General features: G+C 62.7%; 3 protein-coding genes across 3 annotated transcripts; 2 read left to right on the forward strand and 1 right to left on the reverse strand.

Moving 5' to 3' along the window:
- Window positions 1–49: 49 nt before the first annotated feature.
- CHLRE_17g715700v5 (uncharacterized protein) lies at window positions 50–5,285 on the reverse strand. Its single transcript, XM_043072152.1, has 11 exons — window positions 5,146–5,285; window positions 4,992–5,058; window positions 4,511–4,678; window positions 4,152–4,279; window positions 3,719–3,973; window positions 3,471–3,579; window positions 3,079–3,284; window positions 2,846–2,932; window positions 2,078–2,705; window positions 1,337–1,935; window positions 50–1,024 (listed from the first exon to the last, which is right to left on the reverse strand). The coding sequence occupies exons 1-11, from the start codon at window positions 5,245–5,247 to the stop codon at window positions 830–832; spliced, it is 2,544 nt and encodes an 847-aa protein (XP_042914611.1). The 5' UTR covers window positions 5,248–5,285; the 3' UTR covers window positions 50–829.
- A 123-nt stretch (window positions 5,286–5,408) lies between these two features.
- Window positions 5,409–7,443, forward strand: CHLRE_17g715750v5 (uncharacterized protein). Its single transcript, XM_001700386.2, has 4 exons — window positions 5,409–5,755; window positions 5,824–5,976; window positions 6,232–6,372; window positions 6,671–7,443. The coding sequence occupies exons 1-4, from the start codon at window positions 5,474–5,476 to the stop codon at window positions 6,992–6,994; spliced, it is 900 nt and encodes a 299-aa protein (XP_001700438.1). The 5' UTR covers window positions 5,409–5,473; the 3' UTR covers window positions 6,995–7,443.
- Window positions 7,444–7,615: 172 nt separating this feature from the next.
- CHLRE_17g715800v5 (uncharacterized protein) lies at window positions 7,616–13,488 on the forward strand. Its single transcript, XM_001700385.3, has 14 exons — window positions 7,616–8,031; window positions 8,457–8,605; window positions 8,859–9,004; window positions 9,294–9,496; window positions 9,870–9,948; window positions 10,234–10,329; window positions 10,486–10,554; window positions 10,912–10,930; window positions 11,024–11,103; window positions 11,349–11,552; window positions 11,793–11,868; window positions 12,113–12,142; window positions 12,285–12,499; window positions 12,691–13,488. The coding sequence occupies exons 1-14, from the start codon at window positions 7,995–7,997 to the stop codon at window positions 12,782–12,784; spliced, it is 1,497 nt and encodes a 498-aa protein (XP_001700437.2). The 5' UTR covers window positions 7,616–7,994; the 3' UTR covers window positions 12,785–13,488.
- Window positions 13,489–13,641: the final 153 nt, after the last annotated feature.

The raw sequence follows: 13,641 nt of genomic DNA on the forward strand, positions 1-13,641 counted from the left end.
CCTGTTAGGGTTCCCGAGCTGACACGGGTGTTGCGTCTTTCCCGCCGAAATCTCGAGGGGTTTCTCCTGCTGGCGCCCGGTCTCCCTGCTCGTCCCCGCACTGAATCATGCAGCGACAAAGGATAGGGTTGCATTCAGAGTGTCACTTCCACATGGCCGCGGCTCCTTGCACAAACAGGACCAACTGCAAACCCATCCTCTCTCCCGCAATCAGCATCCGCGTTTCTCTGCAACTCCGTGCTTCACTTGACGTGCTCCTCAAAACACTGCCATGGCGCAGATCCCGCCAGCCTGTGCCATGTCTGCATAAATTCACACCGCAAGCTGACCAACGATCACTTCCACAACTCTAGCTGTCAATGCGTGCTGTCAATGGCAGCATCCTCCAAGCTCCACGCACCGTAACAACAGTACCGGTAATACCGAAATCACAGTCTGGGAAAGCTGCCCCAGGCGCGCGCTAAAATTTGGTCAAAAGAAGCGTAATGTTAGCCCGTTTTCACTAAAAACCCCTAGCTGCGCGAGTCCCAGAAGCACGCCCAGAAAGGCCAACAACAAGCACCCTGGCAACCAACGGCCCCGCCACACAAAGCCAGGGACCTGGGACCTGTCCCTCACTGAACCCCCCCCCATTAGTGAACGCATCCGGCGAACCCATACTCGATAATCCTTAGTAACGCCCAACACATGCATCACACATTCATTGTTGCAGAACCCAGCACACATGAACCTGCCGCCCTGCACCTGGTGAACAGCGCGTGTGAACAGCCCCTTGTTGTCCTCGCTCTCTCTCACTCTCAACTGCACCCGCACTCCAATACGTCAGTTATCAGTACGTATCCTGGATTTCGTCGGCAGTGGCCGCCAGGTGCCGGTCCTTCTCCATGCGCACACGGCTACCATATGCCGTGCCGGTCACGGCGAAGGTCTCGCCCTCCACCCCGAACACGCACTCCAGCGTGTCCACCGGCGTCAGGAACACCACCGCCGCAGTCACGTTGTCCGCCGAACCGCGCATCAGCGCCTGGGGGTGCAGAGGCGTGTGTATCCGAGGCGTAGGAGGCGCGTATCAGAGGCATAGCCGGCCGCGGGCAAGAAGAGATATGAGTAGTGAGGGAATGCCTTGCGCGGTCGCTGCATCCGCACCTAACTGCCCGAGCTCTGAGGGCGTTTTCCGGATCTCGATTTATCCTGAATTTGGTTTCGACTGAACCCCACCTCACCTATGCAATATGCCCAAGCACAAACACGCCGGGCCTTGCCGCACCCGCCTCCCCCACACCGCGCCAGCATCCGCTTCTGTCCCCGCGTCCGCAATTGCAGAGTGCGGTCTCACCTCGCACACCAGCCGCTTGGCCGCCATGACCGGGTCCTTGACCGTGTCGTACACCAGGCCCGCCGCCTCCTGCACCGACATGACGTCCCACAGCCCGTCCGAGGCCAGCACCAGGAAGTGGTCGGCGCCCGGCTGCAGCTCCACGCAGGTCACCTCCGGCACCGCCGTCACGCCCACGCCCGAGCCCAGCGCCGCCTCCGCGCCGGCCTTGCCGTGCCCGTCCGGGCCCACCACGCCCTTGACGTCGAAGTCGCCAATGCAGCGCGTGACCTGCAGCCCCGTGGAGCCGATGCGCCAGCCGCCGTGCTGCCACGTCACGTGCAGCCCCGCCGCCGCCAGCCGCTCCCGCTCGTCCTCCAGCAGCCCCGTGTGGTCGCGGCTGGCAGCCAGCGGCCGCCGCGAGCGCACCAGCACCGCGCGGCAGTCGCCGGCGTTGGCCACGTACAGGTGCCGGGCGCCGGGGGCCGGCGGCGCCTGGCCGGGCGCTGGCTCTGCAGGCACCACCATGGCCACCACGGCCGTGCTGCCCGGGAAGGCGTGCGCGCCGCGTAGCAGGTGTGCGTGCACCTGGCGCTGGTGCTGCCAGTGCGTGAAGTACTCTGCGCGGGGCAAGCAGGCAGGTGTGTCACCAGTGTTCGCGAGATACCACCATGAGTCATGACGCCTCTTACACACTCAACGCCTGCAAAGCGCAATCAGTAGGCTTCCCGAACCCAGCCAACGCCTGGCCTGCACGCGTACCTTGCTCCAGTTGTATGAACGCCTTCCGCAACGCTGCGGCTGGCGATGCGCACGACAGCACCGCCGCACGTAGTGTTGCCGCAAGCCGAGCCCGACAGAAGTCCGCTGCCTCCGAGCCGCGATGCCCATCGAACACAGCCGCCACAGGGACGTAGGGCACGTTCGGCGACGCCGATCGCGCCGCGGCCGTGGGCGATAGCGGCCCTTGACCGTGCTGCTGCGGGTGCGCGTTGTCGCGGCCCCACAAGTCCTGTAGGATGACGGTTCGGTCCTCCATGGTGTCGCGCGGCCCGATGGCCTCAAACATGCCCGCGTTAAAGTCGGCTTGCGCGCTGCTGGCGTGTGCGACGGCGTCCACGGCGTGCTGCCTGAGCGGCGGCTGCATTGGGGGATGGTCCCGCCCTGAGCAGCTGGCGCCGGCCTGCTCCCAGCACGCAACGCAGCTTGACGCGGAGCTGGCAGCCACCGCCGCGGCCGCCGCAGCGTCGGCGGTAAGGTCGACGGGGCACACCGCGAAGGGCGGCAAGAGTTGCTGCAGGCCCAGGGCGCTGCAGGGCGCGGTGGGGTCCGTGGAGGTGGAGGCGGCGGCGTAGTCGTCGTCATCCACAGCCATCGCTTCCACTACTACCTGGCGAGGCATGAAAGTTAAGGCACGATGATAGGGTCGCCGTCGTGTTTTTTCTAGTAAACAGCAGTCGATATTGCAATCCAGCACGGGGTGCGCCAGTTCGCCATTACCAACGTCCCGCCTCTGGCAACTGCTCTCACCGTCGAGGTATCAGTCGACTTCCGCCGCTGCGATCCTAGCCAGCTCGGCAGCTCCTCTGCCGCCAGCTTGTCTAGTGCCTCCAGAATCTGCAATGTGCCCAAGAAGCATGCCGCAATGCCGAACGAGCTGACTGCGAATGAGAGCTCCGAGCCTCCAGCCCCGCAGGTCGTCTAGGGTTGCAAACCCTTCCCACCGCATCAACAATCAGGCCATCCGCGCACCATCCGCGCACCTGCGAGAAGCTGGGCCGCAGCGTGGGCTCTTTGGCCCAGCAGGCGTTCATGAGCGCCGAGAAGCCTGGCGGGCAGCTACGCGGCAGCAGCGGCCGCAAGCCCTCTGCGCATACCGCCGCCGCCAGCTCCTGTCGGCCGTAGCCCATCTCCAGCACAGTGTGTACCTCTGGGTTGTCCTTGGTGCAGTCCGAGAAGGGAATGGTGCCTGCAATTCCAGGATTGCGACAGCCCTCATTCGCTGGATGAACTTACATTGGCCCTATCTGCATGCTTGTCGAACGGACTGCGCGTAGTCTGTACGCTGCAGAGGGCCGCCCAGCCGTCAGCCGCCCAGCCAGTGTTCTGTGAATGGCATATCGCCGCCAGTCACGCCTACCCTCCGCCCACGCACCCGTCGCCATCTCGTTCACCAGCACCGCCCAGGCGTACACGTCCGACGCGCGACTGGGCGGCGCGGTGCGCAGCAGCAGCTCCGGACCCATGTACTCCAGAGTGCCCACCTGCCAACAGGGGAGTCGTGGCGGTCAGGCAAAACACAGGCAGGGAAAAGCCAGACCCCGGCTACAAACGGCAACAGCGCCGGCCCGCTCCTTCATACCAATACACCGTAACCGGCGCCCCATCAGCCCCAGCCCTCACCATCTGCCGCCTGTAGAAGCCGCCCGTGGGCTTGCCCGTGTTGCGGATGGACTGCGCATCGTAGCCGCCGCCCGCGCCGCCGCTCACGCCGTCCTCCTGCAGCTGCACCGCCAGCCCAAAGTCCGCGATCTGCACGCGCGGCACGGCCTCGCCGTCGCCCGCCGCCGGCAGCGGGTCCATCAGCAGCAGGTTCGCGGGCTTGATGTCGCGGTGCAGCACACCCGCGCCGTGCACGTGCTGCATGCCCGCCGCCACCTGCGAATCCGCGTTGGAGACTTCACTCCTGACAGAGGCACGCGCCCTTGCTTATCTCTCGCGCCCCTTCTCTCCCCCTGCCTACCTTGCCCTAGCACGACCCCATCGCCCTCCCACACCGTATCAACAGCCCATTCAACGCCACCCTCTCCCCACCTCCATCCCGCCTTGCCCCCACCTGGCGCGCCAGCCCCAGCAGCTGCGTCCAGCTGGGCCGCCAGCCGCGCTCGTGCAGCGCGTGGCGCAGGGTGCCGGCCTCCGCCAGCGGCAGGACCAGCATGTAGTCGGGCGGCAGGCAGCGAGCGCCTGGGGATGGAGTGGGAAGCGATGAGAATGGTCGAGCGCGGGCCGCAGGGGTGGGGAGGCGGGCGGCAGTAGTGGCAGAGGAAGCCGGCGTGTGGAGTAGGCCCAGGCCAGGCCGCCTTGCCTTGTCATGGCCAACCTGACCTGATGTCACTTTGCTTCCGAGCGCTGGCACTGCCACAAGCCGCGACAGCCTCATCTGCTCTGCCTGCCTCATCTACGATGCCTTCCCACCTAGCAGCGGAACCACTGCCGGGTGCTGCAGCCGCGCCAGGATGGCGAGCTCCCCCTTGAAGCGGTCCAGATCCACGGAGGCCGAGATGCGGGCCTTCTTCACCGCCACCGCCTGCCCGCGCCACGTGCCCCGGAACACGGTGCTCTCCGCTCCCTCCGACAGCTTGCCTGGAAAGGGGTGGCGAGGAGGGCGTGGATGCGGGAGTGAGATGGTAATAGCAGCAAGGTACCGCCCTAGCTGGCAGGTAAGCGCTGGTGATGAGGAGTGACTGGTCACAGGTCAACCGCTGCTGCACCGCGCCTCCCACGCACTACCTCAAGTCCCTGACGGCCCAATGCCGATGCGTGCGGTAAGGCGCACACATGCGTGCCGCGGAACGTCGACAGGGCGCGAGACGGGGCAAGCGGCCTGGAGGCCAGTCGTGAGCGTCGGCATGAAACCAACCGCCACGCACTTGTGTGGACCGCGCGCGCGCCGCACCTGACATCGCCAGCTCCGCCGCAGTCAAGCTCAGCGGCACCTTGCATTGCTCCCCAATAGCTTTAGCCTGCAGCGCGGGCGCATCGTTGCCGTCAAGGCGATGGCTGACGTTTTGAGTTAGACCTGGCCGTGTGGCAAAATCTAGGGCACCTGCCTGCATCATCTCTCCGCTTCTAACGGCCGTCGCCATCGCCAACAGCGCGTCTGGCACGCTGAAACCCGCTGCCGCGGGCTGTGCTGTTGCAGCGACTGTCATGTCTGTTTACCGTTCAATTGCTTTCATCTGTTAATGAATAGAATGAGTGCATATCAGCCTGCGTACATAGGGTAAATGCGCGAGCGAAGCGCATGGAAGGGCACCGCGATGCCTGAATCGTTCGCGGCCTCTCCGCCCCGGTGTCCCCTACTGAATATCACCAAATTTAAGTTGAATCTTGCACTACCTACATTTTCCTTGGGACACAGTAGGTAGCGCGGGCAAAATGACGCTCGCTAATTTCGAGAGCGGACACCAAGACATGGTGCACGATGCGCAGCTAGACTACTACGGACGAAGGCTCGCGACCTGCTCTTCTGATAGGACCGTCAAGGTGTTTGACATCGTCGGAGATCACCACACTCACCTCGCGGACTTGCGGGGACACGAAGGCCCCGTCTGGCAGGTCTCGTGGGGACATCCAAAGTTTGGCTCCATTCTGGCGTCCTGCTCCTTCGACCACCGGGTTATCGTCTGGAAGGAGGCGCAGGGCAACCAATGGCAGCAGGTGCGTCCGCGACGGAGCGATAGTCCTGAGCATTCGGGCGCTGATGCGCTCCTTATCGGCGCTCGCAGGCGTACATTACGCCGGGGAACCTCCACACGGCCTCGGTGAACAGCATTTGCTGGGCACCCTACGAGCTGGGCCTGATCCTCGCGTGCGCCTCCAGCGACGGAACTGTGTCGTTGATAGAGTACAAGGCGGATGGGACGTGGGAGACCACCAAGGTGAGGCTGGGGAGCCCAGGGGTGCGGGCGCTTCGCCGCTACGCCGCTGAAGGGGGGGTCTCGGCACGCTGCGGCCGTTGCGGGGCTCCAACCAGCGACATGTCAGTGCAACCACGGGCTTGGGCCGGAGATGGGATGCCTCAGTCGCAGGCACACGGTTAGAGGGCACTGCCAGAGACCCAACAGGGTACAGACAACTAGATTGCAAACACATACCCAGAACACTGATTCCCGACGACGTCTGCCCGCACGCAGCTACCGGGCGGCCACAGCGTGGGCTGCACCGCCGTCAGCTGGGCGCCGTCCACCGCGCCCGGCTCCCTGGTCAGCAGCAAGCAGCCAGCGGCGGGGCCAGTGAAGCGGCTAGTGACGTCGGGGTGCGACAACCTCATCAAGGTGAGGGAGCGGGGTCGGGGGATGGGGGTCGGAGAGAGTGGTCGCAGTAGGCGGCAGCGTTGCAGCAGTGGTGATAGTGTTGTATGGCGGGCTGACACAGACCGGTAGGTCGGCTTTGGGCTTGATGCCGCTACAACTGACGGGCTGTAGGCACGCACATGCCGAAAGCGCACTTGCACAGCCGCAAGCAATCACCAAGGGCTTGCATACCGTAGTCGAGCCCACGCCAGATATCCAGGCGGGGCAACCAGCCCTCTCCCACCTTACTCTCCTGACCAACCGACGTCGCTATTGATAGGTATGGCGGTACGGCGAGCTGGGCTGGGCGGAGGAGGAGGCGCTGTCGGGCCACAACGACTGGGTGCGCGACGCGGCGTGGGCGCCCAGCCTGGGCCTGCCCAAGAACACCATTGCCAGCGCCGGCCAGGACGGCCAGGTGTTTGTGTTCAGCGAGCGCCCCGGCGGCGGCTGGGACCGCAAGCTGGTGCACGACTTCAAGGTGCCGGTGTGGCGCGTGAGCTGGTCCACCACCGGCTCCATCCTGGCGGTGTCGGACGGCAACAACGCGGTCACGCTGTGGAAGGAGTCGACCGACGGCGTGTGGCAGCAGATCACGCAATGATAGCGGCGCTCTTGCCAGGAGTGCGGGAGCGGTAGGCTGGGGATTAGCATGCATATTGTTTAAGGCGGCGTTGAGTTCCAGGGTTGGGCACGGGGTCAAGGCCGGGTGGGCGGAAGGGCGCAGAAGCGTTAGCGCGTTCGGGCCGGCTGGAGCGGTATGAGCGGTTGAGCCGCGTGCACAGATTTTAGCACATTACATCATAATGAGGTTGCTTTGGGGGCCTGACTTGGGAGCGGGTAGGACAGCTTGACTGCATAACGCATGAGACAGCAGCGAAGACATGGACTTGCCACGTGCGTGGTACCAGTAGCAGTGTACGTGTGCGTGGCCGTGGTTCCGGCGGTACATCACCGTCGCGATTGCACACGAACTCACCACGTGATGGTGTTGGCAACGTACGTCTGTATGAGTGGCCGCAAGAGGCTCTGAGTGTAAGTTTAAAAGGAGTGCTTAAAGGCATACGAACACTCGCACGTCTCGCAGGGCTGCATTGCCCCCAGCTGAGCATACGCGAGGGGAGGGGACCACGCCCTCCCCTGCGCCTGACGGCCACCACGGCAGCAGTGCAGCACCACTTCGTCAAGCATTGCCAAGCCTCATACCTGGGGCCCTGAACCCGTTGCTTCTCAACAGCAAAAGGGATGCACAAGCCTTGCTGGACCATCTGCTGGACCATCGACACCCCGCGTCGGTTGACAGGACTCTTGACAATGTCTCAAAACTCTGATATTTCAATGCAGAGACTACTGTTACATGTGTTGCTGCAACCTTGGCGTGCCGGCGAGGATATGGTGCGCAGGGGAATGATGATCCTGGAATGCGAAAGGCGCAAGGAAGCCCAAATACTTCATGCCAGCGGCGCCGAACATTATATAGGTTAACTCGCATTTCCATTTATCCTGGTGTGTGGCCAAGGCTTCTGCGCGAGCTTCTTCCTGCCTACCTTGCCGAAAGCGCACGCTCGCGCGCCCTAACCTCACCATCCCTGTGGCCACGATACATGTTGCGCCTATTGCTAGTCCTGCTGGCGGTTGCCGGTGAGAGTACTTGGGGGGCTTGGGGCATCACCCGTGGGCATTACCTGCATGACGGCCTAACGTCGCCCGTCACACGTAAGGGCCGCGCCGCGCAATCCTTCGCGCTCCGCCAACCTTGGTTTGCTCAACAATTAGCATATCAGGGATGCTTCAAGAGCCATTTGCCGACACAAACCCAGCTTTGAGCTGCATGGTCCGGTCACTTGTGCCTGCTTGTGGGCGCGCTACACTAAAGAACAGCGGCGTAGTCCCGCACCAGCGTAGCCAGTCTTGCACCGCCGTAGTCATGTCTGGTCGTGTGGTTAGGGTCTCACGCACGCCATACTGCGGCCATGTGAAACGACGTGTGTGTGCAGGCCGTCGCTGGAATACCCCCCCCCCCCGCTGCCTTTCTAACTCGCACGCCTCGCTCGTCGAACATGCAGGCTTCGCACAGGGCCGCTCGCTCACCCAGGCGAACGCGGATGGTGGCGACCGGCCCGGCCGCGGCCCACCTCAGCTGCGAGGAACTCTGGTGACCGTGACGGAGGCCGAGGATGACTGGGCGCTGATTGATGATGCAAGCGGCAAAATCGTGCCTCTGAAGAAGTAAGGGAGTCAAGCCTAAGGACAAGGGCGGCCGGCCTATCCCATCCGGCTCTGTGATCGACCTGGTGAGCTATCGTGCTCGAGCGTGCCACAGCAGGGTGGTGCCCCATGTCAGAATGCTCGACGTACGTCCCACGAACGCTGCAACTCCCCCCCCCCCCCAAAACTGCCATGCTGGCACTCCCCAACCTGATGATGTGCCTGCCCAAACCCTTCCTACCACCTGCATATGCGCACAGTCCTGCCCCAATCTGGATGCCAGCGGTCAGTGCACGTATTTCGTGAACCCCACCGACGCCAGTGTCATTTCCCCGGCGCCGGGCCCCAGCCCCACCGCCAAGACCGAGAGCGTGCTCATCATGATTCTGGACTACTCGGCATGCGGGTGCGTGGGAAATCTGTGGAATACCGTGCAACTTATGGCTGTTTGTGTTTGATGCGGCTCCATCCCAGAGGGCGGGCGGCATGCACGCGCGTGAGCTTGGATGTCGGTTGAAAGCAGAATGTGGGCGGGCGGGTGAGATAGGTAGGTACGGCGCTACACGGTGCGCACAGTCGAACCTGCTTGGCATGCAAGATTGCGTGTTCGTGCATGTTCGCGTAGATATCCCCATCATCCAGGCTATGATCGGCACCGCCTGACCACCGGTACCCATTGGCAACTCGGCCCGCAGGAAAGCGGCTGAAACGACTGTTTCCGCCGTCACGCAGCAGTTCTTCAACGCGCCCGCCGGCTCCGTCAGCTATGCAGACCGGTTCGAGCAGTGCTCCTACAGCAGCCTCAAGCTGGCGCCGCCGGGCACCAACCCAGCCACCAGCTCCCGCGTGGTCCTGCTCAAGCCGAAGCCGTGCCCAAACACCATCCGGCAGAACACATGTGAGCGCGCATGCCGGGCGCACTGTTGGCTTGTGTTCTGAAGGTGGCGTCCTTGCTTCAAGCATTTGGCGCTAGCTTGGATGCAGTGCACGCATGTCCCTGCACACGCACGTGGCACTTTCTGATAGGGTGTCATATATACGGTGCCATGAGCAGTGCATATTGAGTGGCCGATCGGACCAAGGGCGGGGACGGAGCGCACGTGGGCACCCTAGTTACCCCCGCCGCGAGCCGCGCGCGTGGACATGCAGATGGCTGCGTGCCATACCCACTCCGCCATCAATCCACGGCAGTAGTGCTCACGGCGGAATGGTTACAAGTTTACAACCCGCATATTGTCATTTCATCACATACCCGATCGACGCTTCCGCAGGCGACTTCTGGGCGATGGCTAGCAACGCGGACGCCACCGCTCAAGCGGCCGGCATCAACCCCAGCGCATATGCTCGCAAGTAAGTACCGCGCATCAATCAATGCGGGGTGCTGCAAGAGCGCCGGGCAGCCCCATCACGCTGCTCCCGTGCATAATTCCACCGTGCATCCCACTCTGCTCCCGTCCCAGACACGCGGTGCACAGCATGGCATGAAAACGGAACGTGTACGGCGTACGTACCGTACTTAGGTTGTGTACGTACGGTACTTGCGTACCGGCCCACGCACCCTGGGGTCCGTATCCACGTCTCTCCAACAGTACTTTTCTACCCGCCGCCGTGTGCACGGCGTCCCTGGTGACACAGACTCTACGCACTGCCGAGCTCGCTGATGAGTAACACCCCGGGCACCGGCTGTTACGGCTGGGCCGCCCGGGCTACCATCAGCAGCAACATACAGTGGTGAGACCGATGCGAGGGTTTGAACGCAATGCTGTTTTGTTGCGCTACCAACTAAGTGTGCCTGCTTCCGTCAAGCAGCAGCCGACGGAACCACGGGTGCCTGCTCTTCATCAACTGTTGTGGCCTCTGCCTTCGTGCTGTGTCACGCACGTGCAGGTACTTCACATACTCGTACGGCCTCAACCGCTGGGCCACCGTGATGCAGGAGTACCTCCACAACTACGGGTGCGTGCGTGCGTGCAGCAGGGTTGAAGTCCGCGCCTGCGTGCGTGTGGGCGTGAACGGGGCGCGTGGAACCGTGGGGGGCCCGGGCCGCCGGGGCCGGGGCCTACTAGGACCAAACCCGAAGTTGGGGGCGGGGGCGTGCGTGGACGTTTGTACCATTCCCGAAATGAAATCAGAGACACCGGGGCTGCGTGCACCAGCATTTGGGGGCGTGATGAGCGTATGTGGGCGTTGCAAAGACCGCTGGCCCGCTTGATGCTTGCGTTCTACCGCGTTCCGCTGACTCCGCTGCTTGCCCCTGCCGGCTTGCTCCCTCCATTCATGTTTCGCGGTTTCCCTCGTCGCCTCGGCTCGCAGCCTGTGGCACTCATGGCAGGTAAGGGTTCCCGTCTGTCTGCCGGGCCGTTCTGGCACCGACATGCGTATTCCTTGTTCAGCATACTGACCTGCACCTGTGGTCCGCATGCAGAGCGGCGTCGAGTATGAGGACTACTCCACAACCATGGGCCGGGGCGACTCCTGCCCCAACGTTGCAGAGACCTCCTTTGTGTGAGTCAGACCGGGTGTGGGCATGGCACCCTGCTTGCTTTGGACTCTTCCCCTTCGTGCTGCTGCCATGTGCGGTGGCCTGCCTTGACCGCGTGTTCACCCGCTGCCCCTGACCCTGCCCCTGACCCTGACCTGAACTTAAAACTGAACCTGAACCTGAACCTGAACCTGAACCTGAACCTGAACCTGAACCTGAACCTAAACCTAAACCTAAACCTGAACCTGAACGGCTCCTGCCCCTGCAGGAAGTGGGCGCGGCCCGCCGTGAGCGTGTTCAGTCCCACGGGCCCCGTGGCGGGTGTGAGCGGACTTGCCCTGAACCAGGCCAGCCTGCTGCCGGGCAAGCCCCTGCTGTTCAACATGCCCGCCACCTACCTGACCGGCGCTGGCAGCTACATCCGCGTCACGCCCGACTGGCTGGGCGGAGGCTACAACCTTAACCTGTGCATGTGAGCGGGTAGTAGGCAGCATGGTACTTGTGCAGCAGATAATTGTGTTTAAAGTATATGGTCCGGCAGCAAGGCACGCACATGTTTAGCATGCACAGCTTGCGAGCGAGCTCTGCAGCATAAAGCGCGTGGGTAGGTCGGCACGCCGTATCAGACACCCGGCATGCAGGACTTGCCCGGTCCTCCACGTTGCGTGCAAGCATGTGTCCACCCATTGCGTGCAACCGCTCATGGCTGCAGGGCCCTCCGTGTGGGCAAGTACGCGGACGCTGGCATGGGTGCATCCAAGTACGGCCTGTCCTTCTACAGCCACAAGGCAGGTGCCGCGTGTGCATGGCATGCACGGCAGTTCAGGGCAGCGTGGTCAGGCAGGCAGGCAGGCAGGCAGGCAGGCAGGCAGGCAGGCAGGCAGGCAGGCAGGCAGGCAGGCAGGCAGGCAGGCAGGCAGGCAGGCAGGCAGGCAGGTGCCTTCGGCATAGCTCTCTGCGTGGCTGCTCCCAAATGACTGGCTGCATGACTTTAACATGTTCCCCAACCCCCTCCCAACATGGCCCACGCAGATCAACATTCACGCCGTGGACGCGGCCATTGTGAGTACACAATGTTCCCCCACTCCTGCTTCAGCCTGCTGTAATTTGGGTTTGGAGTTGGGTTCACTTGGTCGCCATCCAGCTGCTGTACGGCAGCATTCATGACTACCCTAACAACGAACTGTGCATTTCTGTGCGACAGGACAACGACCAGGTGTTGAACGGCGGCAGCACGACCGCCGACCGCAGGATCAGCTTCGTCACCGCGCTGCCGCCCGTCACGCGCAGCACGGCGCTGGCCTCCCCCTACAAGCTGGTGGTGGTGGCAGGCTCCTGGACCCGCGCCAACGCCGACGGCTCCTCCGCCTCAGACATCCTGCGACTGTACGTGTGCCGCTTTGCCGACTCGGAGACAGAGTGAGTTTAGGGTGTGGCCAAGGGTGTGGCTGGTTTGGGGTTGGGCATCGTACGCACGTGGGAGTCCGTGTGCTTGGCTGGCTCGGGTCATGTGCGCCACTGTCGAGTCACTGTGCCTGACACCCCCTTTGCTCACACGTGTATGCTTGCATTTTGCCCAATCCGGGCTTCACCCATGCCGCCACGTGCAGGTGCCCCACATTGGCTGACATGGAGCCCGCGTCGTGGCCGCCGTCGCCACAGCCGCCGTCGCCACAGCCGCCTGCGAGTCCTCCAGCCCCCTAACGCAGCCGCTCGGCTCCAGTGCCGTTGGACCCGCCGCACATGATGGCTGGTGGGCGGCCTCCATCGGGGCCATCGGCAATCAAGCAGTGCCCACTTCGCAGTGATTTGCATGGGGCCACGCGCGAGTGTGATATCTATTGTATCTGATTTACTTAAGTCGCGTGATTACGTCATGCACGCGTTCCTCCATCGTATGCACCCCTGCCCGTTGGCAACAGCGGGGGTGTAGTGGTGTGCGCGCTCGTACCAGCCCGTCCTCCAGCAATTGGAGGAATGGGCATCTTTGCCGCTATTTGCATCACCATTCTGCCAATAGACCGCACCACTAGCAACTCGCGGAACTTCCTGAGTGGCTTGCTGTGTTGCCTTCCTGGTATTGCCATGCGGATTTGTTCACCCGATCCGCTCTTGCACGCCCCGCACGCCCCACGATAATGGGCCCTAGCTTGTACCACTGCCTGAAACATGGCATGTTATGATTTCTTAGTGTGTGATATTTCATTTCAGTGTGTGCGGAGATGCCAGGGGTGAATGATGGCCATGATGCCGTTTGATAAACTTCCTCTGGTGCATTTTGTCATGTTCGATTTGCCTTTCTCAGTTTGCTGTGTGCATTGCTGAATGCGCACCAGCCTGACGGCTCAAGATCGATCGATGTGAGACCCCTTGCTGGCCACGGTGTGCCGCTGTAAGGGTCTGGATTCTAGGTGCTCCTTGGTCAGTGCCCTCGGACACGCTCAAGTCGACCAGGATAGGGCGAAGCAAGGTGAAGGAGACGTTTCATGAACTACGTAGGTACCAGGGGTGCACCACCCCTGGTGGGTACGCCTCTCCCAGCACCGGGTCACGAACCCTAG

The sequence above is a fragment of the Chlamydomonas reinhardtii genome, chromosome 17, assembly GCF_000002595.2.
Source record: "Chlamydomonas reinhardtii strain CC-503 cw92 mt+ chromosome 17, whole genome shotgun sequence".
NCBI classification, from domain to species: domain Eukaryota; kingdom Viridiplantae; phylum Chlorophyta; class Chlorophyceae; order Chlamydomonadales; family Chlamydomonadaceae; genus Chlamydomonas; species Chlamydomonas reinhardtii.